At 36.0% G+C, this 27,686-nt stretch overlaps 1 protein-coding gene across 3 annotated transcripts in view; it reads left to right on the top strand.

The window, feature by feature from the left end:
- Positions 1–27,686, top strand: part of KCNQ1 (potassium voltage-gated channel subfamily Q member 1) — a 382,970-nt gene that overhangs the window by 87,646 nt on the left and 267,638 nt on the right. For all 3 annotated transcript variants that reach the window (XM_025176966.2, XM_025176962.2, XM_088146049.1), the window contains exons 3-6: positions 17,782–17,908; positions 22,239–22,317; positions 22,454–22,550; positions 26,148–26,288. In XM_025176966.2, the coding sequence (XP_025032734.1) occupies positions 17,782–17,908; positions 22,239–22,317; positions 22,454–22,550; positions 26,148–26,288 (444 nt within the window). The remainder of the gene's footprint in view (positions 1–17,781; positions 17,909–22,238; positions 22,318–22,453; positions 22,551–26,147; positions 26,289–27,686) is intronic.

The raw sequence follows: 27,686 nt of genomic DNA, 5'->3' as shown, positions 1-27,686 counted from the left end.
TCTGCCTCTGCTCTGGAGGTTGGGCATATATGCAGCTGGTGTTATCAGAAAGCTTTTTCTTCCCAGGGAAAATACATCTTAATTGTATCTCAGTCAATTGTAATAAAATCTGTGAATTGGTTGTGTTCCCTCTAATATTAAAAATAGAAAGCAAGCTGCAAATCAAAAGGCTTATGCGATAAGAGGTGATAAACTGTTCAGTATATGTCTCTGCATTTGTGTTTCTCTTTTCTCCTCCAAATTATTTCTTTTAAGAGAAGAAAAGTACAGAGTTTCTGTTTGAGAGATGTTTGATTAAGTTTCAAGTTTTCTAAAACATTTGTTCTGTGTGAGGCACAATAGGAACTGCTGCTTGGCAGTTGAGAAATATTCTCTTTTGCTACCTTAATGTTATCAGAAGCTGAGAATCTGTTCATTTTAAATGTAAGCTTTATCTCTAAGATCAAAGGAATCAAGAAGTATTTAAAAAAAACAGAAAGAGGCAAATGTGTAATCTGTAATTACAGTAATTAGCTGCCAAAAATGTACTTTTGGAATAAGTGATATATCAAAGAGGATGATAAACTAGGTTTTACCTTTTCATTTCTATTCTTTGTTTCCAGCAGAACAGATGCTTCCCAAATAAATGAAATTAGCTGTGCAGAGTTCACCTTGGTTTGGCTTGGTTGCAGTTATTACCATAAACCAGATTGGGGTTGGGGGTTGGACGTGTGGTCCTCTAGGTATTTTTGGACTTTCATTAGCCTCAGCATGCATAGCCAATGGAAAGGAATAATAGGAGTCAGATCACTGGCTTATCCAGCCTGATATTGTTGATGTTAATTAGCAGGAACTCTGCTTCATGAAAGGGTTTTTTCCATTTTACCTTGGGATGCTGAGTTTTGAAATCCAGGGTTATTTGCATGCAGATCATATTCTCTACTTCTGATTTATGGATGTAGCAGCCTCTATTAGACTTGCAAATGTAGAGTGAAAAAAACTCCCAGAATTATATGGTTGGAAGGACCTTGGAGGTCTTCTAGTCTAACCCCCTGCCCAAGGCAGGAATCCTCATAGCATCCCAGACAATTGGTTGTCCAAGCTTTGCTGAAAAACCTTCATCAATATAGAATTTAGGACTCTAGGAGGCAGGCTATTCCACTGTTTAACAGCTCTTGCAGTTAGGAAATTCCTCTTTATTTCAAGTTTGAATCTCCATCTGTAAAGTTTCTACCCATTGATTCTTGTCCAAACCTCAGGCACTATGGAAAATAAATCCATACTCTCTTCCCTCTGAAAGACCTTCAAGTATTTGAAGATTGATATCATATCTGCCCTTAGCCTTCTCTTCTTTAGGTTAAACATACTGTTCCTTTAACCATTCTTTACAGAATTTAGTCTTCAAGCCCCTCACAATCTTCATTGCTCTTCTCTGATCTCTTTCCAGTTCCCCAGCATCTGGGATTCCTTCATCATCCATTGAAAGAGTTAAAATTAAAATCAGCAAACTCATATTTGAATTTATGTTTGAGCTGAGGATTTCTCAATATATAAGTCCTTGCCAGTAACCTACAACAATGTTCATTCAGTGCCTTTTTTCCTTCACAGAGTATTGGGATAACTTGAGGGCTTGGAAACCAATGATTCTAGTAAAAGTATTTACACAGAAGATGAAGTACACCATCAGTGGGAGTATGGAGACAAGAGCTGTGTTAACACTATGTAGTCAGCACAAGTTTACAATGACCACAGCTGTATTGATTACAGCTCATGGTTCAGTGTGGACTTAGCCATTGAAAAACCTGACTTCTACCCAATTCTCCACCCAGTGGAGATGGCATAACTTTGTAAATGCTAGGAAACTTTGCAAATGCCAAGATTTTAGGGACTATCCTGAAATAAAGCAAGCCTTCCTATAATACCAGAGGGTGGACTAGTTGGCCAGTCCCTGAGTGCACTGGAACTTAAAATATCTTCTTCCAAGACCTCAGATGGTGATATTTCTTTTTAGGACGTGCCCCAAGTTCTATTTAACCCATAAATAGATTCCATTCAGTAGCATTAAAGTCTGCCATAATACGTTTTGATGGAGAAAACAATACAAGCAATGAGCCAAGAAATAAGATCACACCCCTAGAGGAAGGCAATGTGGAGAAAGAAGGGGAATGGGTGTTTCAAAAAATAAGTGCCCCAACTTAATTTTGGTTTGGTTTCATCCATTTCTGGCTATCCCTGAGAGAATACAGTCCTGACAGGAGAAAAAAGGTTGTCTACCATTTTGCCTACACAGAGGAAAATTTTACTGTTAGCCATTGGGGTAGCCTTTATGATATGCAATGAAATGGGAGAAGAGATGAGAATAGGAATTAATTATTTCTACCTTTTTTTCCCCAGATAGGAGGGGGTGGCTGGGGAAAACATTTCCTGTGAATAAGAGAGAAGTGATTTTGGATGTGATGGAAGATGTATGTGAGAGAACTAAGTTTTGTGAAAGACATATAACCCCGTCACAAAAGTCAGGTCAATAGCTCAGACCCTCAGAGAACACACTGAAGCAGATTTGACAACCCCATATTTAGTATATTAACAGTGTGATTCTCAAGCACGTCCTCCAAATTTTCATCTGCTTTCTTGAATTAGTTACTAAGATAGCCCTTATATCAGCTGTATTCCATATGAAGGTCATACTGCTTCAATTTTGGTTTAAATGTCTGAGGAATCGATTTTTTCTTTAAGTCGGCCACACTTATGCTTGAGTAAAGATTGGCGTAGTGAGTTTGATCATTAATTTTATATATGAATACTTCTTAAAAATCAAATAGAAAAACAAAATAAGTCCTCTCACTAGATACTTGCACAATATCCCAACTATATCTTTTTAATCCATTGCTTCTCTCCATTTTTCTTTCATAAACTAAACCTTGTATCTTTTAATGTTTATATACTGGTCGGTCTCCTGTCAAGCTGATGTGTAGGCTGGGTTCTCTTTTTATCCAAGAAGAGGCAGTAGCTTCATTGCATATTTGGTGGGGCTGTCCATGTATATATATTCTCCTTTGAGGAAGGTGATTGATGCCTACATTAAAGCAGGATCAAAGAAAAGCTGGAGAAAGGGGAGCCGCAGTTAACAAGAATGTTGAAACATGAAAACACATTGAATATACCTGGTGGTCTAGCTCTTGTTTATAAAAATAAATCTCATGAAAGATGCACTTATTTCTATTAGTCTGCAATGTATATGTCTAGACCGATGAGCATTTTTTGTTCTTTTTCAGTGTAACCACTTGAAAACAGTAGTTGCTTCAAGGTAACAGAGTTTAAAAGTCCTATGTGAAAAAATAAATACCATGTTTTAAGTTGATGAAGCCATGTGTTATATTTACAAGACTCTTTGATTTATGAGACTGCGTTCAGAAAGGGACAGTATATTGTTACTATTCTTGTTCTGAGATCAGGCCTATAATCCAGCATCCCAGTTATTATTTAGGTGGGGTGACTCATATTTCTTTTATAGGGAAGAAGCTAGCCACCTACTAAAGAAATATTCTATATTACAAATGAACGGACGGTTGCAAGGAGTAAAAAAAATCAGAGCAACTCTTCTGCGTTTGAGTCCTTGTGATGCTTTGTGAATATTTTGTGTGTGTGTGTGTTTTACTTCTTTCTTCTTGATGTGTAATAATAAAACTAAAACTCAAAACAACCATCATCTTGAAAGAGGTTATGAGATTAGTCTTTCAAAAATCATAGCCTCAACTAAGCTTAAAACTGTCAGTTTGAATTATACTTAGAAATAAACTAGAAATTAATGAATATCTTACAGCTATGAAATAGCTTATTATGGATGTTATGAGGGCATAGATAAATGTGGCAAAGCTATTTATGCACACATAAGATATATTTTGGAATAGCTATTGCCATAAGCTTTTTCTGCTCAATATATCCTCAGTTCAAGTCCCCCAAACTAACAGACTCTCAGCTTGCATCTGTGCATTGTTTTCTGCTTAAGGCGTATTCTTGGTCATTGGCCCAGGCCACAATTATAATGGGGCTATTTATTTATTTGTTAGATGTATGTCTTGCTTTTCCTTCAAGAGTGCAAGCTGGTGTACATAGTGCTCCTGCCTCCCATTTTTCACCACCACAACAACCCTGTGAGGTAGGTTAGACTGAGAGAGAGAATGATTGGCCCAAAGTCAGCCAGTGAGGGCTGGGTCTCCTCAGTGCTCATCCAATGCCTTTACCATGACATCACTGGCTGTTACTGAACTGAAATGGGTATGTATACATGCCTTCTATCAAACATTTTGGAGATCCTAAACATTTCCCTTCCCATTTTACATTACCCTGCTACATTTCCCTGCAAAAATCACTATTACAGCTTACACAAATATTCCTATATTGCTTTATTGTAGTGAATATATAGCTGCCCAGAGTTGCTTTGTGTGAGATGGGCAGCTATATAAATGTGGCATGCATGCATGCATGCATACATACATACATACATACATACATACATACATACATACAGTAGCAGGTAAATTTTGGGCTTATTCCAGCTTCTTCATAGTCTTCAGAAACAGTCCAAACTGGGGTTTGCCTAAAGATTATTGAAGCGCATATCATATTGCCCATGTTGTCTTTTTCTAAGATGACCCTAATTGCTGACATTGCGATGTTTCTGAGATTAGCATTGCATGGAATAGCATCCCCAAAGAAAATGTCTAATTTTTCATAGGGTGTATGACCTCCTACCAGAATGCTATATTTAGATCAAACATGTTATCAACATTTTGCTTCTTTGTGTTGACTGGACTAAGAAATCATTATGCATCAACCCATCACTATATAGCCATTTATAGAAAAATTCTATTATCTCATCTGGAACCACTGATAAAAAGAACTGGGTCTAAATGTTACAATCCCGGTACTGATGTGTTGCACCAAATTTCTGGAAAATCTTTCCCAGCATTTTCATACTGATATTAAAAAGCATGGGAGATAAGGCGAGACCTTAGGTAATTCTATGAACTGAACCCCGAGGACCAGCATAAGCACAATGGGTAGAAGAAGGACCACTGCTCAGTTAGCCAAGAAGGAAAGCATAGATGATGGTGATAAATACTCCAAAAAGAAGTGGAAGAATCAACAGGATTACTCTCTTTATCTGCTAGTATAAGTAAGCTAGCATGGTGACTCAGCTTACAGCAGAAGCAATAGCTGATTATATTTGAATCATAAGATAATGAGCATCTGTGTTCAAAGGTAGAATATAATGTTTACCGCATTGTGTGCAGCAACATGGCACCAAGACAGAGCAACAAGGTTTGCCAAACTTTATTAACTGGAAGACATAATCCAGCCTCTCAACCTTTACAACCTATTATCTAAATTCCCTGTGGAGTTAACACTGTAACCCCACTCCTCCTCCTCCATCATCTCTGGCTTGTTCGTAAAGCTTCAAAGACATTCTAAAGCCTTTGTTGAATTGATTATTAACTCTTCAAAGATATAATTAAACATTTGAACTTGAGTCCCTTTAAATAGAAGAATGCAAGAAGGAAAATTGTGGCTACAATTGTTTTTCTTCCCTGTGACTCATCATAGTACCAAAGGATGAATTAATGGACTGAAACAAGGTATAAGAGCTTTGAAGGAACTAAAGGCAGTAATCTGAAGGTCGTCCCTCCCCCTCTCAACAGCCTGGAGTGAGAATAATTGGAAGAGCCTGAATTAAACAATACATTGAGATGGAAGTTTAAAGACACAATCTAGATAGTGTTTTAAATTTCACTGATTTCAGTAGGAAGGTGCTAAGCATTTATTTACTTTCCTGCTGAAATTGGTGGGATTTAAATGTGCTTAATTTTAGCAAAGCTTTATTGCCCAGTGGTAACCACTATAAATTTAGTGCATGGTTATTTGTATTTCTTTATATATGCCAACATTTTGCTCAGAAGGCACTCATACTTCTTAGTCTGTTCCTGTCAGTTTGTATGTGGCTCTAAGAATAAACACACCTTGGTGCAGTTTTCAAACAACAGTGATTAGTGAAAGTGGCAAAGAGGCTGGAAATCGAAAACTGCAGTTCAAGCCTCAGTTACAGTAACTAGGACAAGTTCAGCTTCAGAGCTCTCATCTTTGCCTAACTTGCCTCTAATGGAATATATGACTAGACAACAGCTGGTAGCTACTGTAGGACGGCTGCACAGTGGATGGGAAAACTTGTCTCTATAGTAACCGCAAAGGCATTGCGTATGCTTACTGGAAAAGTCATCTGGTCAGTGCAGATAAACTTCAAGGGAAATTACCTCATTTCATCTGATAGTAACTACAGAAACATTTGATTCTGTTTCATAGTGTGATAATGAACATGAGAAATAGATCATTTCAAGGTTTCTGAAAGTCAGAGCTGACATACATTTAGACAAACTTTTTCTTCTAGCTGAGATTTTAGGTAAATGCCTCCAATAGCATTGAACAGTTTGATTGTTACAGACATACTTCATTCTGGCAAAAGAAGTACGCTAATAAAAAGTTTTTAAAAATATTTTTGGACGTTTTGCAAAGTCGCATTTTAAAGCTTTAAATAACCAAATCTGTGCCTCAGTGAAGGAAAAAACACTCAAAGGAAAAAAAGAACAGTTGATAAAGGTTATCCAGTGAACCTAAATTGCAGCTTTCCAGAAATCTCATACTGTATATGCAAAAATTGGATAAAATGCCTGACATCTGTAGTTCCTTAAGGACACATTCTTCCAGTCACTGTATTTGCACAGGTGGTTGTTTATAGAAGTTATATCTTGCTTGCTTTGTATTAAAATACAATTCATCATTGTTGAGATACAATGCATTAATAAAGTAGGAAACATATTGACTGGGGCAGGAGGTAATATGCTGAATAATTTCAGTCTTCCAAACAAGTGTGAAAAAGGAAAGAGAAGTTGGTTCTGCCCCCACAGAATTTGTGAGCATGGTGGCTATCTAGAAAAGAAGATAAAGCATATGAGGCATGGTGTGCAGGCACTGAAGGCACTTGGGTCAGTTGCTAAAAGAGTACGTAATCCTCTCTTGCTCATTGCCTACTTTTAACAGTCCCTCTCTGTGAATGGCTTTACTTTTGGTAAACTTGATCCTCATGGCTGAATAGGATTTTGTTTGCCAAATTGGTTGCAAGCTATTTGGTTCCTACAGACATGAAATAAGTAACTCCTACTTCATATTACAGGTAGTCCCTGTTTAGTGACTGCTTGCAATTACGACAGTGATGAAAAAGTAACTTTACAACCAATCCTTGCATTTATGACCTTCACAGATCTGTAACGCAAAGGAAAGATGAAATAAAATCATAAGCCCAGTTATGGTTTCACTTAGCAACCACTTTGCTTAATGACCAAGTTGCTGGTCCCAATTGTGGTCACTAAACAAGGACTATATGTAAAATCAAGGATTTAAAAGAATTCATAGACATCTTGATACTATAAGTGTGATTTGTTGGTCACAATTAGGCCACCAGTGAAGTAAAGGAACTTGAGTTGAAGATACATCAAAGGCATCTTCAAGAGTAAAGGGAAGGGGTTTTTTTCCCATACCTGCATCATAAAAGTTTGGGACTTCAGACAGAGAAGGGATCCCTTTTAGGGCATGAATGGATTTCTCATGTAAGATCTGGAGACACTTAGGTAATTGTGTCTTTGATCAACACCCCTGAACTCTTGGCCAAAGGGCATAATGGGAGTACAGCATTTTGTGCTCTAGGGTCAGCATAGGTTTTCCCAGAGATACAAGTATTACTGCACTATTTCCAGCATTGCAGACCATTGTTTGTTCTTCTTTCAGTAAAGTTATAGCCTAGTTCATTTACGTTTTTCTGTCCATTGCCTCTTCATTTTTGTGTAGGGCTCTTTGGTCTTCCTAGCTGAAATGCCTGTGTTTATATGAATGTACATTACTTGCTATATGATTTTACAAACTATGAAGCTCTGGAATAATAAAGCCTGGCAAATCAAACAATGTACGATACCATCTGTTTTTCCCTCCCTTTTCCTTATTTTCTTTCCAGCAGCTGTAAGCCTGAAAAGCTGCTAAATTAGAGAATTTGGTTGCTAACGTAGAAAGATAAATGGCCTACCTAGGTATTAGCTTTCTACTCTTTCTTCAGTTCTTGAACGTTTTGTCACATGTGCTCTTCTAGAAATTGACAAATTGAAGTTTAGTTGGAATGTGTGTTTGTTGAGGAGCTGTATAAAAAATAGGCACAGTGTATTATTAGAAAATAAAAGATCATCATTACCGACCCACTGGAGGCATGAGTTTTGAACATCATTTGGTATATAATATGTGTGTGGGTGCATGTGTTTGTATGCATCTAATTCTAAAATTAGATTTCTCCAAAAACCACTTTAGCCAACATTTCTATAGAAAACATCAGCATAGACATGTATTATTGATTTGAATATTAAAATATTTCAAGTACATGAATAGCATGCATTTTTTTCCTTTCAAATACTTCAGAATCTTCTTGAAGGACCAAAAAGAAAAAAAAAATCATTTTATTGGCTAGGATTTCCACTTCATTATAGAATTCACTTAAGATGATGGACCAGCAGTAGGTTCACTCAGGTTCTAGTCCATCTCAGCGCAACCCCCCTCACAGGTTTATTCTTGTGGGGAAAAATAGGAGGAGGGAGCAGTATATACACAGCCTGTGGTACAAAAGTTGGGATATAAATCTAAGAGATAAATGCATGATATCTATGGGGGGAAATCACACTATTAATCTCTCATTATCAGACATCAAAATATTCTCATTCTTGAACAGAATTTGGAGCATGCTAAACATTACTGTGTACCTACAGAGATGCAAGTTTTCAGTGTATTTACGAAGAGCATTGCTACTCTGAATAAATACACTAATTGTAATATTCTCAGAATCAGAAGCCTGCTTCATACAGGAAGGCAGTGTTGCCAGCTGTAGGAATTCGACCTTTTGAGACAAGTGAAATGGTGTCATGATTATGGAATGTGATGATGTAACATTGTGACCTCTGCCAGGCCAAAGGTTCAAAGCACATCCTAATGAGGTATGTGTAATTGTAGTTGAGACATTTATATAGCATTGCAAGTATCAGCATAATCATGATTTATAATTTTTATGCCAGGCTGTACTTTATCTGTTTCATTTGTTCCTAGAAATCTCAGAGCAAGGTGGTAAACAAAGCACACACATATGCTGAGAGAAAGAGAAAGGGAGGGAGGGAGAGAGGAAGGGAAAGGGAGGAGTGTCTGATGTTCTAGTCATGAGTTCTGAGTCACTGTCCTTAGATGGCCTGTGTTAATAAGTTGATAGCTTTCAAATTTAGTTTCATCAAATGCTATGATTTCGGATGTCATCCAGCACTCTCCCACCCGGTTATCCAGTTTTTGGAAATAAATTGTCCGTTATTCACTTCTTCAATTGGACTTTATGGCAACTAGAAAAATAACTCTCCCAACTCCTGTCTCAAGCTCAGATTGTTTTGATTTAGATTTTAATTTTTTACAACTAGCTCTCATTCTCCCCATGCTTCCCCATTGCATCTCACTTTTTTACTTATATGTCCTCTTCTCCATAGATCTTCGGTGCAATTTATTACTTTTTTCTTATGGGTTACTGTTAACATTAAGCAGGTTAGAAGTACAGTAAATGCCAGAACTGGCAGGCAGGTTTCTTCAGATGGGACTTCAGATGTATGTGGTTCTGAAAGGCAATCTTTGAATGAAAAAAGAATCAATCTTACAATCTTCCCTAATTTGGGAATCTTCCATAATGAGGAAAAAAGCCCCATTGTTTATAATATATGCCAACATTTTTCATCCTTATGTTCTCCAGAAGTTTTGGGACTGCAGTTACCAGAATTGCCAGCCTAAAGCTGTGGCTTTTTAAAACTGTAGTCTGTCACATCTGGAGGGCACAGCTTGGGGAAGGAAATATGACAGTGGACTCTCTCTCTCCCGCCAGCATATAAATGAGGGCGTAGTATTGTGATGATAAAGCAACTGAACACACTTGAACAGCAAGCAATAAGCAACCCCATTTTTTAAAGAGACTTTCAACTTAAGCATATTAAACAATGCCCACAATTTGTACACAACCTTTAAAGGTTCAGCAATAAATCCAGTGAAGAAGGGTGTTATTTTTGCTGAGTAACTGAATCTTACCAGCTAACTCATGCTCCAAATTGGCCTGTGTTTCATTCAGCTCAGTTCATTTGAATGAAAATATTTTCATCCAGCTTAGCTAATTGTGGAAGGCAGTGGTAAATACTGACCAAATGAGCTTTGCACACTTACAATTTGAAAGTTACTACAGTTACTATTACCACACATCTGTGAGGTGAGCTGCCTACACACCTCAGCCTTACTATTACTGTAGGTGTATGGAGGACTGTGATGCAGATTTGGGAGAGTTCAGATATGTTGACAGGGAATATTGTGTAAATGCAAGTCTCAAACACAAATAGGGTTTCTGAACTCACACTGTTTCATAGTTTCTAAAGGAGTGTTCAGATGAGAGTAAGTAGCAATTATATTGTTGCTTTCTTTTAAATTTAAAAACTTTTAGTAGAAGAAAAAATAACAGAAGGGGAATTATTCTGATTTTGCTGTCTCATTTGGTTGTCAAGTCCTAAAAGTTGAAATAAAAGTTGGGAGTTCTGAAGCATACTTGGCAGTTCTTCATGCAGGATTAGTTTAATAACATATAAAGATTGAAAAGAAGGTACTTGATTAACCAGTTTTGTTGCCAGATTTAATTTCCAATCTTTTTGTAGCCAAGAATTGTTTAGGTTAGTTTGGGATAAAATTCGTGCTGCAGTTTTTTAATCATTTAAACTAAATGTGCCTTAATCATGCTATTTATTAGTATTATAATGAACAGTACAATCTTTATTATTACTGATGAAAATTGTAGATAAATAAAGGTGTAATATTAGGGACTTCTAGAAAGATAGTGCTTTTTCTTTTTTGAACAATATATAGCATTATTTTAAAAAGACATTTCCACTAGTACTGAGATCTTGTTATTGTTTGTAGAAAGAGAGAAATTATTTCCAAAGAAAATTCCTGAACTCTTTTAAAAGGAAACATTCAATTGACAATTGGTGGGAAGGAAAACTTTAAAAAGCCAGTCTCATTCACTGGTTATAAAACAAGGTGAGCCATATCAGTGTGACAATTATCTCCAGGAAACTCAATCTCTACTCCTGATGGCATTTTTCTTCAAAAATCTGTCCTTCCCAAGGTGCATTTTAGAACATTAATTTGTGGAATGCTGGTAGAAAAAGATGCAGTCTACTTCGCTAAGCAGGAAAGATCAAGTCAGGGAGTTTTCTACTGGAATTGAGAAACCATCTAAAAGCAAACTTAGATTTAGCACATCCTGATACAACCAACTTTGGACACAGTGGATAAAACTATGCCATTTACAATGAAACACCCTTTGTATGTATGCCATTGGGTAAATGATCCAAATTGCATCCTTCCATCAATTTGTGCAATAAAAACATTACACAAGAATGTTCTTTGTGTCATTCCTTTAATGACATCACCGTGGATGCTCACAGCCTCAGGGTTTATATAACCTGTTAGTTTCTAGCAACTGGTACAGTTAAGAAGGCTGGATTCTCATAAAATCTTAACCAGATTTACTGAGAGGAAGGAGAGGATTTAGATTACAGAATCATGGAAACTAGATTTGTGTACTTTACTGCCCTATTTATTAGGACCTTTATTGCAGGGATTCTGTGATCCACTTACTGACCATCTCTGGAAACAGTGGGAAGATTGTCACTTGCTTCCTTGATATAGGAGTAATGTGCAGATAGGCTCTGTAATATTTTGTGATCTTTTCTAGGCTCGGAGAAGTCCGTTACAGTCAAGCTTTGTCACCCATTTTCTTGGAGGGAGGTCAAGGACTGGCAGTGACTGGGGACAATGACAATAGAAGCAAGATCAGGATTGGCAATATGGACAACAAATTTAATGCCAGTATCGTTTTCTGCTGATTAAAAGATTGGTGGTGGGCACTGTAACATGGTAGTACGGAAAGGCCCACATTGGCTGTTTCTTTATACTCTTTGTTGTGTGCCTACTGATCAGCAGGTGTGTTGGAAAACTTCTGCCACCATGATACATCAAATATAAATGTATTTGACATCAACATATATCCTGCCAAGAATTTGCTGCTATTATCTTTATTTTTAGTTGCCTGGAAGGACTGGTTTTGATAAATTTCCCATGTCAGCTGCGATATTAATATGGAAGAATTATTATTATTATTATTATTATTATTATTATTATTATTATTATTATCCAAGACCAATAATAAAAGCAAAGTACAGCAAGTATGGTGTATAAAAGAAAAAAAATCTCTAAAATTACGATAAAAACTGAAACAATAAATATGTGAAGGAGGCACCAGGCAGTTTCTACAAGCCATGGCTATCAATAGGAATTTTACAACCACTTCAGAGGTTTCTGAGAACTGATCACAAAAGGTAGAGCAGTAATCTCATGATCACAGCTGCAGTTTAAAATTACTGACCATTGGAGGTATAAATTTTGATAATCATTTGGTTTATGAAGCTCATTATGAAGGTGGATAAAGTTCTAAAATGAATATGCTCTAGAACAGTGTTGTCCAAACTTGGCCACTTTAAGATGAGTGGACTTCAACTCCCAGAATTCCCCAGCCAGCATGGGAGTTGAAGTCCACTCATCTTAAAGTGGCCAAGTTTGGACAACACTGCTCCAGAAGATAGAATAAGATAAGGTACTGGTCACAAAATAAGTAGGTAGCTGTGTAGAGTTCTATTTCTGTGTAAATGTTACTCATAATGCAAAAATTCCCATATATATCAGAATAGAAATTGAGTGGTATATTTTTCATCCCTAACACTTTCCTACTTCATGTTTTGGATTGAATCCCAAAAACACTGTTCTCAGTCATTACCACAGCGGGTCCTATGACCTCCTTAAAGTTTCTATCACCAGGGCAGTTAGTTCTGTTAAGTAACATTTAGTGAAGCATAAAAAGGAGCTGCTGGAAGGAAATGTTACTGCCTTGTGTCTAAGCAAAAGCACTCTCTTCTTGCATGTAACAGGCTAAATCTTGAGCAGTGTGAATGGGAGAGTTTCAGTCTATTACCCCTTAAAGCATCAATCCTTTTACCTAATTTTTGGATTGAATAACAATACAGGTCTTACAGACACAGTCTTATATCTCAGTGTGAATCAAAAGGTTTATAAAACAGTTACCTATCTCTAATTTGAAACGGGGCTAATCCCATAAGAACTGAGTGCAAAAAAAGAAAAATTAAAATAAAATAAAATCGGAATACAAAAACACAAGACTGTGTATAAATATTAATCTAGACATAGTTAAATGACCTTAATTCAAAAGCTTAGATTTAGTCAAATCTTAGTCTCTTTCATATGGTAAACACTTGTAATTTAGAACTAAGTGTTTTGTCTTTTAAGGAATTTCATTGTTTTTGGCTTTTGTAAAGGCTGTGTTTAATTTTTTCTAAAAAAGATTAAACTGTCAGTATAATAAAACAGTTATCTGCAGTTTTATGAAGTTTCACCTAGCTGGGTCAGTTTTAAAATTATTATTGTATGAACTATTTTCAATAATCATGCAAATGATCATTATCAGTCCACAGCTGGATTAAGAGCTTATATTACTAGCGGGCAGAAGTTTTTCCTGAAGCAATGAAATACTGTAATCAGTCCAACTCTTTCTTAAGTTATCCTATTCAGAACTTGGTTTGAGATTAACTATTTGCTTACTAATTCTATTAGGATTGCCATTTTCATAGGTGAGAAAATACAGCTGATCCTTTTAGATAGCTTTCGTAGTGAGGAATGCAAATAATGGATGTTCAGCAAGTTCTGTATTTGCTCTGGAACATAAGAGCAACATCTCTTGGAATATTTGTTCCATGTCTATTAAATGTCAATGCTACATATTTATCCTTAGGGCTGACAGTGAATATAGGAATGGGGATTTTTTTTTAAAAAAAGAATATTCTTCCTAGAAATTGGAAATCTTGACCATTTTGGGGCCTAAGAGGGATAGCACAAGTTTGCAAGGTAGAACATAAATAATAATTGGCACGACCCATCTTCAAAGGGTTATTATTACAAAGTCCTCAGTGAATTGCTTATTAGATTGTATGATTGTGATGTGAATAATGAGACAAAGGTTACTTTGTATTTTAATTTTAACGTCATGATACCCCAGTTTTCAGTGTGCATCCTTTTCTAGATGTATGAAAGATATATGAAGCTAATCACCATGGCAATAATCCAGGCAATTTAAAAAAGAAAAAAAAATAATCTAGGAGGTCCTGGTTCTGTTTTACAAAAGTGATCTCCTGACTCTGGATCCATCTCTGCCTTGACCAAGGTATCACAAACTGGGGAGAGGATTGAACCATTGTGATTTCCCTTGGATAAATAAGTTACTCTGATGCCTCACAGAAAAGTCCAGATAAAAATAGACAGTATACAGTATAATAGGAGAAAAATTAGGTAACAAGGCAAGGTTTTCTTCCTTTTCTGACTTTCAAAGGATCCTCTTCGTGGTCAGAGCAATTATATGACTTGTGCACTGGTGCAAACCACAACATCTGTTTAGTAGAATGCAGAATGCTGGTAGAAACTGCTATAAATATTATATTTGCAATATTATTGTAGTGCAATGGAATATTTTATTATGGATTGATTAAGCATTTATGTGATCTTATACTGTTACTTGATTACGTTAGGCTGTCTTTTAGAGTTGTATTTGCAGAATCTCTGGAATTAGCCCTCTGGAAAGTTCCAGTAAAGCAAGCAGGAGAAACATCTCACTTTTTTGTCTAATCAGTCTGAAAGGCTCAACACTTATTATCAAATCTCCTTTTACATATACATTTCTTCAAATATTTTCTGCTGATTTTAAAGCCACCTTAAGGCAACTTTTAAGATAAATGTGTTTAAACCAATAACATACACCAATAGAGGCGAATATGTGTAGCTCAGGGTTGAACTGTGGAGTCCTTGGGGTTCTCTGACCTTGGTTCTTTTCTTGCAAACGTTTCGTTACCCAGCTAGGTAACATCTTCAGTGCTAGAATGGGATGGGGTTTGCTCTCTGTTTATATACTGTGGCATGTCCTGCCAGTGTTGGCGGGGGTGGGGGTTTCGTTTTGTTTTTTCCCTCTAGTAATTCCTTGACCAAGGTATTGTTCACTGCTTGATTGTGTGCCTGGTGGTAACCTCTGCCTATCTAGGTGATGATTGCTGGTGAGGAGATGTTCTGGTCTTTTTTCTTTTCTATTGTCTCTTTTGAATAGTGTGTAGATGCTGTTTATCTTTATGTGTCTGTTGATGGCTGCCTTGTCTGAATACCAAGTTTCCAAGAATTCCCTGGCATTTTAGTCAATAATCAAGGAACTACCAGAGGAACAAAACAACCCCCCCTCCCCCAACACTGGCAGGGCATGCCACAGCACATAAACAGAGAGCAAACCCCATCCCATTCTAGCAATGAGGATGTTACCTAGCTGGGTAACGAAACATTTGCAAGAAAAGAACCAGGCTCAGAGAACCCCAAGGACTCCACAATAACATAGAATATACAAAGTATCAAATAGAACAAAACATTTTTAAAAACAGCGGCAGTAAAGACTACACATTGGAAACAGGTTTCTGCATCTTTAAAACCAAACTGGTGTATCTAAGTCTTTAAGACCATTTAAAAATGGTCAGGGAGAGACACGCACACATCTTGTGGCAGGGAATTCCAGAGTGACAAGGATTTTTCCAGAACAGACCTACCTTTCCCTCACTTCCTCACACTTGCCACCTTTTATCTTTATCCTTTATGTTTTATTGTTTTGATTGTAATTTCTTTGTTTAATTGTTGTGAGCCACCAAAAGTCATTGAGAACTGGGCACCCTTCAAGTTGTTGTTGTCGTTATGCTTGCCTCTTGTATCCATTTACATTGAACTTACTGAAATTCCAGTTAACTGAGGAGTGGTATACAGTTTATACTGAAGTAGTTCATGAGGACTTGTTTATTTGCCTTTCTAATGATTGTCACATTTTATTGTAAATGTAAATAGCAGCGCCTTTTGCCTGTATGCAGCTGCTCTGACAGCTGTCTCTAAATGTAGCAACAAATATCAATCAGCCTCCTCCTCCCCCACTCAATTTATTGGGTTTATACAAGGCAAGATATTAAAAAAAACACTTGTGTGTCACCAAGCCACGGGCTGGGGAGGGGAATTTGCCAGTTGCTAATGGATACCTTGCATTTTTGTGTATGACCATGAAGAACAGCTTGTGCCCTTTCACCTCTGATGTTTCCAGAATAACATGGGTCTCATTTAGGTCAATACGCCTTTATCAAAACGTCAGGAGTGAAAAATGTGTCTTGGTGTAAGCTGACTGGTCCTTCTTTCCAATTGCAGGAGTTTATAGAACAATCAGTGTTCTCTAAGCTTGTCTGCATGTCATGCAAAGAACTGGATGACAGTAACCATTGACTGTATGTCTGTTTCATTGTCTTTAGGGCAGCCCACATTTGCATATTTGTCAGTGTTCCTGTTATCCAGCAAACCATGGAGGGTCTTTAAAAACTCACAGCTCTCATGCAAATTTTCTGTATGCTATTCCCCCATTCCACAAACCCACACATTGTGACTCTGAAGGCACCCATAATTTATCCCCTTGCTTCTTTCTATTTTCCTACTCTTCTTACAATATTAAATTCTAATTTGCATGTCAGGAGTTTTGGTTCACTATGCCTCACCATTCTCTCTTTCTCAGAATCTGTTAATCATAGTTGTCACATATGTTCTTATTTTGCAAAAAGGTTATTTTGCAGAATAACTAAACTATAATTTATGTGTAATCATTTTGATTTTATTTCATTTTAAAGAAATGACCAGATGGCATCTTTATTTGCATATTAGATGTTTTCATGCAGGTTAGTGTGGAACCTACATGTTTTATGAGTGCATATATAGTGGAAAGGGCCCAGGATAGTCAAACATTTTTTAAGCTAACAAATGAAATATAGTTGAAATCCTAATAGTGCTTCCAAGTAACTATATACAAGTTTATTCAGCAATTCATTTATTAATATTTTACTAAATAAAAACGTGAATGCAATGAAAGAAAAGAGAAGCTATTCTATTATATACATTACCCTATTAAAGTTGTGCTTGTTCTTTTTAGCCTCACTTCTACTAGAAGCTTTAGTTTTTACAAAGTTTTCCAATGAATTGAGCAACTGATATATAAAACTGTAGTTTCTTGTTGTTGCATTTGTAGGTATTTTTCTAATATGACTTAAAAATTTGAAATTTAGGGTACAATCCTAACTTAATTCCTAGATACTATTAAACTTGGTCAATTTTGGACTTTTCATGCATAAGATTAGCTTAACATAGAGGCCTTTTAATGTTTTTCAAACATATTTTATGTTTTTCAAGATATGATGATCAAATGTGACCATAGTTTTACTTTTTAATTGTGCTCTTGATTGTTGTTGAAGATTATCATTCCACAGCTAGTATTCTTTAGATGGGTTGGGACCACAGCTGTCTGAATTTCCAGTCAGGAGGAGCATCATATTGGTAGAGGGCTGTTGCAGATCTGTACAATTTATTTTCAGACTCCCAGATCTCATATTCCATTTTCTCCAAATATCATCTGAAAAACATTAAAAGCATATTAAATTAATCAGGCTCCCTATCTGTTTCCTCTAGGAAATTGTATTAGTGGTATTTTTTGGAACTGAGTATGTGGTTCGATTGTGGTCTTCAGGATGCCGCAGTAAATATGTTGGTTTCTGGGGAAGGCTTCGTTTTGCTAGAAAGCCCATTTCTATCATTGGTGAGTATGTGTAGTTTTGTATAGTATGATTTCTTTTAAATTAGAAAACAGAAAATATTATGCCACATTATCTAAGAAGGGCTGATTACCTCTGTTTTGAATTACAGACTAATCACATGTATAGATTTTATGTCTGATCATGATAGAAAGCTGGAAGAAATATAAAAAGGGGAATTCCTTTAATGAAAGCTTGCTTGGGTCAGGGAGATGCTGAAGTTAGGAGCACTGGTTGTGGGCAATCAGTCAAGGAGAGTAGACACTGCATATATATAAAAAAGTGGTCCCAGTGGTAGGAGCACTTGGGGCCATGACTCCTAAGCTGGGAGAGTGGCTCCAACAGATCCCAGGAACAACATCAGAGCTTTCTGTCCAGAAGAGTGCAGTGCTAGGAACAGCTAAGATACTGCACAGAACCCTCAAACTCCCAGCCCTCTGGTAGAGGACCCGAGACTGAGGAAGACACATACCACCCGTAGGGGTGAGAGAGGAACTTTTTTTTATATAGTAGGTTGGTTCTACATTAGAGTGTATAACCAGTAGATCTACAAAGCCTTGGACAAGATTCCTACAGTCTTTCCAGCAATTTAATAAAATTGTTATTTTTAATGGTAGGGTAATATCAAACCAAATTCAATTTTTGATCAGGTTCCAACCATTTTGTTCTAGTCCTACTCAAGTTCACAGTGCTGTTTGTGATATACCAATAAAGAGGAAAAGGACAAAATTTAAAAAGATTACTCACTCCTATAGTAAGGAAACAGTAGTGATTGTGGCTCTATATTCCCAGAAGGGTGATTTGGAAATTAATCTTTCAATCCCAAAAGAGCATAATATTAGTCATTAGTAACTTTGTATTGTCACTATGTGAGATGGGCGATTGTACAAATGTGATAAAATAAAAATAATAAAATAAAATAAGTATTATTTAGTCTAGATAATAGAGTGCCCTTGTAAACTATTCCAGAGTAGCAGAAATAAAATATATTCCAGAAATGGAATTCCATTGGGAATGTTGTTTCAGACATGGAAAATAAGACACTAAAGTGGATGTCAAACACATACTCTGTATGTGAACACAACCTGTATGATTTCAGAGTGAGCACATGGGGTGTGGGAAAAGGAGCATTAAGGCTGAAGAGAGAGGAAGATCATTTCTTAGGCTCTGTTTGAACACAGAGGGAAGACTTGGGACCCTTTAGCATTAAGATGAAATGTAGAAAGGAAGCCAAGTCAGTCCTTTTACTCAGTTGTGGCAAGGCAGTTTGGATACAGTAAATATGTGCTAAATGCTACCCCACCCTTGAATTCACTGGATTATTTGATCCCCACAAAAGAGTGTATCTTTTTCTCCAAAAAATGTGCAAGTGGGAAGGTGAAGTTGCTTCATCTTTTGGAGGTGGTTCTTTCTTTGCTTTTCTTTAAAAATGTATTACCACTTGACTGCATTGATGAAAGGACATTCTTGTCTTCATTAATTTTTTTCAAAGAATGCATAGTCACCTGACCAAAGTTGCATGATTAGGTAATAAATGTTTTCAAGAAAATATATGAGGAAGAGAAAATTGGTACAAAATGTTTGACAGATGGCATATAACTCTGTCCATAATTGTAAAAATAGATAAATCATATAATAATAAATGTGATACAGAAGGAACATTTTATCATATGTAGTGGTCATGTAAAAAAGTTCAGAAAGTACTGGAAATAAATGCACAGCATTATTCAAAAAATCTTAAAAACAAAGCATACATTGAAACCTCGGGTTTTTTTTTTTTTTTTTTTAACTAGGAAGCTTTTCAGAACACATTAAAAAAATCACATCCTATTAAGATATATGCTGACAGCCACAAGGACAAATTTGGCCCAACATTGGAAAAGAGATACTTTACTGCCAGTGTCAGAGTGGGAAACCACACTTGGGGAATATACAGCAATGGCAAATTAACAGTATAGATCCAGAATTAGATGTTTGAATAAATTTAAGCAAGAGTGATCTCCATTTATATTACATGTCATACAACAAGTCAAACTCAGATACTTAGATTACCATTTTTAAGGGGAAATAGTTGATGTAAAGATTATAACCAGAAGCAATTTTAATATTTATATATAATTTGATGTAATCACTAGCTGGGTATAATGGGAGGGAATCTAGAACATAATATTGTTTTTACTGATTCTTTTCAGTAATTATTTTTTCTTTCCTTTCTTTTTTATAAGATCACATGCATTTTTAAGATAATGATTAATAGTAGTGATATCAATATAAATACTAATGCTTAGAGTTTTGCAGTGACTTACAATTATTTCTCAAGATGATACAATGAGTTTAGTTTTATATATTCCATTTATTATTAAATGATTGAAATAATGGATTTTAAATTTTATGACAATTGTAAATTCTGTGTATTTAGTGATATTTTATTTTCCATCCACTATGTCTTTTCTCATTTTCTTCTTTGTTTCTTTTGTGTAGTCATTTATTTTTTAGAAGGTCTGAAAATAAAATGACATTAAAAGAACAAAATATACGGGAAGAGCCTCTACTTCTTAGCAAATAAGTTCCTGTGCATGAAGTCTTTAAAAATAAAATCAAAACAAAAGGAAAATAGCAAGGCAGGCTCCTCTTCTTTCCTTCTCCCCCCAAAATTCTGAAAGGAATTTGAATTACCCTTTATATTTACTCCTCTTAAATCCATTTATTCAATCTTCACAAATGGCACTCGTATGAATGTAGCCTGCCTGCTAGCCCCCCAGCCCCCCATGCCAGACTGTAGGTCCACCTCCCCACAAAGGAGAACAGCCCTTGATGCCCAGACATTCAGTAAACATCCACATGAGTACAGATGGCTTTTTATCACATACACAGATATTCCCCGGTTCCCTTTTGGAAATACAGAAGATTTGGGTTTGGCCCTTTTAAAACAAAGGTCAGAGTCTGTGAAGGGAGGCTGGAAAAAATGGAGTTTATCAGATCACCAGCAGCCTTTGATTAAAGTAGAATCTTACCAAAAACCTAGGGGAAGCCCAGGTAAATTGATGCAGAAGATAGTTATGCTTGTCTTCTTTGTCAATGGAAATAGGTAAAATATTTAACCATTATTTAAATATTTAGGTTTTGAATACTGTTTACTGTGTAGTGCTAAACTCTCATTGTCTCATGTTCTTATTTATCTGTACAAGTTAGGGAATGGTGAGTAATTGTAACTGCCATTCCATCATTCAGGCTATGTTAATGAAGTTACGATGTTTCTGTAGAATCTTGTAATACTTTTCAGTATTAATTTGAAACCTCTCCAATACTTCCTCAAATGTCCTACCAGAGAAATCTGTTATTTATAGCAGACCATCTCCATTTTGTAGACTGTCTGGCATTGTATTTTCTTTCATTTGCCTAAGTTACCAACAGTTTTCCCAGTGGGCTGCGCAATTTTGCAATTTATCTCCTTCAACATTAGGTGTTTGCATTTTAATACATAAAGTTCAAAAGGAGGATTACATTTGTTTTCTCTCTCTTTTTAAAAATAAAGTTTGATTTTCTTTATATCCAGTAAGATTGGTCTATCACCCAAAGAGGTCAGAAAAGGTTAAATCCTCTAGATATCACACCTCTATGCTATATGGCTCTCTCTCTCTCATATACTGATACTTGGGTAAATGCCTTCTAAGGTCCTTCCCAGAAGATAAGGGTGGCAGCAGGAAGTACCAAGCCATTGTCCCAAAGCAGGTGTGAAGGCATAGATGGTTTCTGGGAGAGGAGGTCTGAGACCTCTAGTCCTCCATCCTATGGGCTCAGTTGTCTACTACTGGGACAAATTAAAGAGGGATCAACATTAATATCTTTCCAAGAAGAGAGTGTTATTCTGAAGAAGAGAGAGAAATAAGAAAAAAATGACTTCTAACTTCCTACAGTTACCCATGTTCAGAAATGCTTTACATGAAAAGACCTGTGGCTAATATATGTAACTTCTGCAGGGAAAGGGAGAAAAGAAGAAGGGAAAATTAAGAATCATCCTTTCCACTGTACCTAAAAACTGGCTGCCTGTCTGATACTTATTTATTTATTCCTATTTATATATTCAGTTTTTATGACATACTGTATATTAGTTACAAATCCATTGATTTGTCCATGGGTGATTTGAATAATACTTGCTTCAGAATTAAGGATTGAAAATTGTCATTTTGTACAATCAAATTTTAGTTATCAATGGGAAATGAATGCATACCATCTTAAACAGAAGTACAGGGTTTTAGCATAAAATCTAAATATGTGCAAGGCGCATAAACTTTCTAACCCATATTTATTTGCTTGTCTGTTTTTAATTTCCAGATCTTATTGTAGTTGTTGCCTCCATGATAGTACTTTGTGTTGGTTCAAAAGGTCAAGTTTTTGCAACTTCTGCTATCAGGTAAATATGATAACTGTAAACAAACAAATAAATTTCCCTGTCTTTTTTCTTTTGGATAATCAGGCTTCTATTTCACAATTGTATTTTAATTTGTTTCCTTTCGCTTTCCTTGAATAAACACTTTTTTTTCCCCCAGAGGCATCCGGTTTCTGCAGATTCTGCGCATGCTTCATGTAGATCGGCAGGGCGGCACATGGAGACTGTTGGGATCAGTAGTGTTTATACATAGACAGGTATGCAAAACCTCATAATGGAAGTGTGAGTATTTATTTATTGTTGGGTATCTAGATTCACATTATTCTTGGAGCACCTAGAGGTGTCATTCTAAAAAGTACCCATGGATTAAAGCCAGGAAGCTGTGTTCCAGCCCTACTTATACAGTCTCTGACTTTCCAACATGGATTGGAAGGTCTACAGAGGAACTGTACTTGCATTCTGGAGCCCTAAGTGCTCTATAACCATCCTTGGTTTCAGTACCACATAGGTATTATTGACTACCAGATCTGGCAGATCCATTTTGGGTTCTCCTTTGTACTGATGGTGGTGATGGTGGAATGTTGTTTGCTTTCGTTTTTGAAATTTCTGAAAAAGGTATGGGGATGACTGAAATCTCTGTCAGAACTTTCTGATTGGGGAGGGAGAGTACGAATATCCATCTTATAACATCAGAACTGATTATATATCTATATCCATGTCATGTTATACAATTAATGTTTACTTAAAGATTAAATTTAGATCATTAAACACCTAAATTGGTATATGCTTTCTAAATTTCTAAATAGTCCTCAGATTTGGACTCCCAGAAACAAAATGCTTTTTTAAAATACAAAAAGAAAGGGAAGTTTTTCAGCCCATAGGATAATCGATGGCCTTCCACTTTTGTAGTATCAGTCATTTTGAAATCAGGAAAGTATCCAAGTATGTGATCCTCCTGTAAATGTCCAAACCATTAGTATATAATTCAAAGAATGTGGGCATTTATAATATCCAATGAGTCTTCCAAATGAAAATGAATGTTAAACCTGCCCAGAAGATAACATCATGTGAATTCTAGCCACTTTAGTTCAATATATGCTAATTTAGGAGCCTTATGTCCTATAATATATTTGCTTTACATTTTTTCCTATGACTGCATTATTCTGAAGTATCACAGATTTATATATCTTTAAAATAAATGCAATACTTTGTGTGTGTGTGTAATTGCACCTATTCCCCCACCTAACCATTGAGGCCTCAAGACAGCCTCAACATCTTTAAAGTGGGTAAACATTATTATCATCATCATCATCATCATCATCATCATCATCATTTTAAAAAAACAAGGCAGAATCTTTGCTTCCTCCTTTTGCTATGAGCCTCAGTGGAATAGAAAATAGTTACCCATGGCTTCTTCTTTCATCTGAATGTGAGAAATTGTGGTTACTATCTTTAATACAAGCCTAAATGTTAAAATTGCATTAGATTAAAATATGGGAGCTTGACGTTCAAATCTCACTTGACTGTGAAGTTAATTGGGATGTGCTTGGATCAGTTATCTCTCAGCCTGATCAATTTTTCAGTTGATATTCAGATAAAATAGAGGGAAAGAGCCATATACATTCACTTGAGATCTTGGAGGATAGGCAGAATATAAATACATACATACATACAAATCTTTGACTTGGTTTTGTAGAAATCCAAAACTGGAGTAAATTTTGTTCAGACCTATCTGTTCCTCCATGGGTAAATGAAAATCTGTTCTGAATTACCAAATTCAATGCACAGAGTGGTAGTTGGCAACTATGTTTTATTTTCATTTTATTGTACAGGAAACACAGCATGTTTTTTTTGTGTGTGACTTGTATTGATAGTGTATGGAAAAGGAGCATTCAAAACTTTTGTGCCCCTATCGTCTTAAAACAGGTTGGATTAACTGTTCCTGCCATTTGATTTGCCCAAACAAGATAAATTTATTTCAACGGTTCAGTTCTTGACAATGTTAATTGCAAATATGAAAGGTCTGTTCTAGATCATGACCTCAGTATGGGGCTGAGAATTAGAGTCACACCCCATTCATTAAGGTTTCCAATTGGATTTGTTCAGCTATGTTTACTCTAGAGTAAAAAATGACATGTGGTTTGGCCATTAATACTCCGAGCATATCTGAAACTGATAGTTATATTTTTCCAATCTGGAAGAAATGGAAACTGGAAAATTAGAGGTTTCTTGTCTAATTGTAGATTGTGGCAAAGGGCAGAGAAAAGGTTTATATGCAGATGCAATAGTCTTGTGCATATCTTGGCTTAATGAGTCAGAAATAACCACCTGAATGTGGTCAGTCTAGTAGTTTATAGAAATATGGAACATATGCAAACTTTTTTTTCCCTGAGACCCTCAGTGCATGATAGAAGTCTGAGTTAGATTACCTTATTAACATAATTACTAAGTATATATTAGATGCAATCATTTTGAAATGCAAAATATTTTGACAAAGAAGTTTTACTAAAAGTTCTCTGATAAATCAAAAAGCAGTTCCTGTATTGTTAAAACAATATTTCAAAGTCTTTACAACTGCAGATGACTGGATCTAACTTTAAAGTCATTCCTACTTCTCTCTTACATTCATGCTTTGACCTAGGTATATGTTAAAAGAAGTGTCCTTTTCAATTAGAAGTTTTGCTTTATTCACATGCAGATTTAATCAGTTAATTAACTCTTATATAATTGAATTGATTCAGTATTCTTTAATTGAGTGTCAGGTCTAGTCGCATTTTAAAATTTGCTACAGTTCCATTACAATTTGTTGAAATCCAAGTTTCTTACATGCCTATTTTCATGGTGCTTTTGACAATTAGTCTTAATCAGCAGATACTATTATTCTACACACTAACCTAGGAGTGATGGTTAAATTCACTGGTCCCTACTTCTGAGTAAACATGTATAAGATTGTACTGCCAGGGCTTTGAAAACATAATATTGTATATTATTTATTGAACTTCAGTTTACAGGTGCTCCTTGTTTAGCAGCTACCTCATTTAGCAATTGTTCGCAAATACGACAGTATTTTTTTTTAAAAAAGATCATTTTCTGACCAATGTGCACAATTTGCAACTAAATTTTGTGTGCCTGGTAACCAAAGCCTTCAGTGTGAAACTGATTAAGGTCTGGTCAGTTTCAGATAGTAGTGCCAGCTAGCCAGAGTTCAGCTGTTAACCTGCAGTTAGCATTTTTTAGGGAAGCTCTGCATTGCTAAGAAAAGCAGCTCAGGAAGAGAGCAATCTCTCTGCCCTCTGAGGGGGCAAAAAAGGATAAAAACCAGGTCAGGCACAAGACACTGTACAAGAGAACTTTATTTGAATGAGGCGGCAGCAACCAGTGATCTTTGCAGTGTCTCTCTCCTCTCAATCATGTGTTCGCTTAGCGACCATTTCACTTAGCAACCATTTTGCTTCCAATTTAAGGAATGGATTGCAGTCATTAAACAAGGAGAGGTGGTATTATTTTGAAGCATGATAACTAAAAAAATCATGTGGAATTTATAAGAATTCTTTTCATCTAATATGGATATAAATTAATTTATATTTAGGCTTCCTTCAGCACAAATTGGGAATTTTTCATATTTTGAGGGCTTTTAGGCTGAGCTGTTGGCTTTTTAGAATTAAGGTTTCTGGCACTTAGGTCCCTCTCTCTGGATGTTACCAAGTTAATTTATGTGTATTACTGGGAAATAATGAACCCACTGAAGTATGAACTCAAGCATCAGATATTATTTTTACAAAATAGCTTCTGATGACAGTAGTATTCCATATATCATAAAGTAGTCACTAATTTTTTTCTTTTTCTTCTTTTAGGAATTGATAACTACCCTGTACATTGGGTTTCTGGGCTTGATTTTTTCTTCATATTTTGTGTATTTGGCTGAAAAAGATGCTGTGAATGACTCGGGAGAGCATGAATTTAGCAGCTACGCTGATGCACTTTGGTGGGGAGTAGTAAGTATAATCCATAGAAAAATATCAGACTTAATATACTTAATATGCTATATTTTTAATACAGGAAATATGTCACTAAGTTAATGGGAAAAAATACATTGTGCTCTCATTCAGATGTTGTATCTAAACTATGATTTCATGACAGTCAGATTCAGGCTTGTGTGCTTCTCCCTCCTACAAGGCCAAAAATAGCTTGGAACAGAAAAGTGCAGACTCCTATATTCTTTATCTGATGGATCACCCAAATTAGTTTTAATGAGAAGGTTTTGTTTCTACTACTAGAGCTTATTGTGTCATTTGAAATTTTGAAATTTTATTTTTCATTTTAACTGTAGATTATTGATTATTAAAAACAATTGTCAAATCATAGTTAATGTTAACCACAGTTTAGGGTTCAGACAACACTGTAATAGAAAGTTCCATTGTTAGTACCATAATGGTGATACTTGACCAAGGGAGCAAAATTCATGCAGTGTCTCATTAATCAGGAAGAAGGGATTATACTATAGAATCTTAGAAACTAAATAAGAAAAGTGCAATCTTAATTTGTTAATGAAAATTAAGAAACCTGTTAAGGTGAGGTTTCTAAGAGCTGTTTAAATTTTCTTTTCATAGATTCCGTAACTAATGGACTAAGGCTTTGCTTAAGAGAGAAGGGTGAAATGTCCATCTGTTCCTCATTTGCCATACTTCGAACAACTCCCTATTCTTTCCTAGATTTTGAGAATACCCTTGTCCTGGATTAGTCCATGGACTTCTGCCAAATTCTCCCCTTTGTTTTAAAAGAACTAATTCTTTGCTATCCCCAGAAGATGGAGGCTGGGGTGATTACGTCTCACTGGGGGGAAGAGGGGGGCTGAACCTACATCCTGGCATGTAGGCTACCTTCACAACCACTGTTGTTTCACTATGTAGAGGAATTGAAACTGAATTTTTGTATTAACCTAAAAGCACTCCTCTGTCAGCCTCAGACTCATCTCTTAACTCCTGCCTAAATTTGTAGAATGTAGACAGGTAGACAATATTCTTGACTCTAGCAATATTGGAGGGCTCAGAGGAATTCATATCACTACTGGAGTTGCATCACTATTGTTCACATCTGAGTTCTGAACAAATTATATTAGTGTATAGTTTCCAAACTAGTTCCTTTGCTTCTCTGCAATTTCTGTTTCATCCAGTCTTCATTCAGTGCAATTATACAACATTCAGCAGGCATCATATAGCCTTAGATGAACCCTGCATATCAGAAGCAAGATAGATCTTTTTTAGTTGCCAGTCGGTTTAATTGCACAAGCAGACAATGTCTGCTTAATGAACATACCCAGTTACCAAATAATTGATACGTTGATACATCGTTTGCTTGATCAATGAGGAACAGGATGACAAGTAGCACCTTTT

The sequence above is a fragment of the Python bivittatus genome, unplaced genomic scaffold (assembly GCF_059951505.1).
Source record: "Python bivittatus isolate LINGU-HERP-01145 unplaced genomic scaffold, Pbiv_v1 ctg000480_np1212, whole genome shotgun sequence".
NCBI lineage: Eukaryota > Metazoa > Chordata > Lepidosauria > Squamata > Pythonidae > Python > Python bivittatus.
Note: the sequence above shows the minus strand (reverse complement) of the source record. Positions and strands in the feature narration are given on the sequence as shown.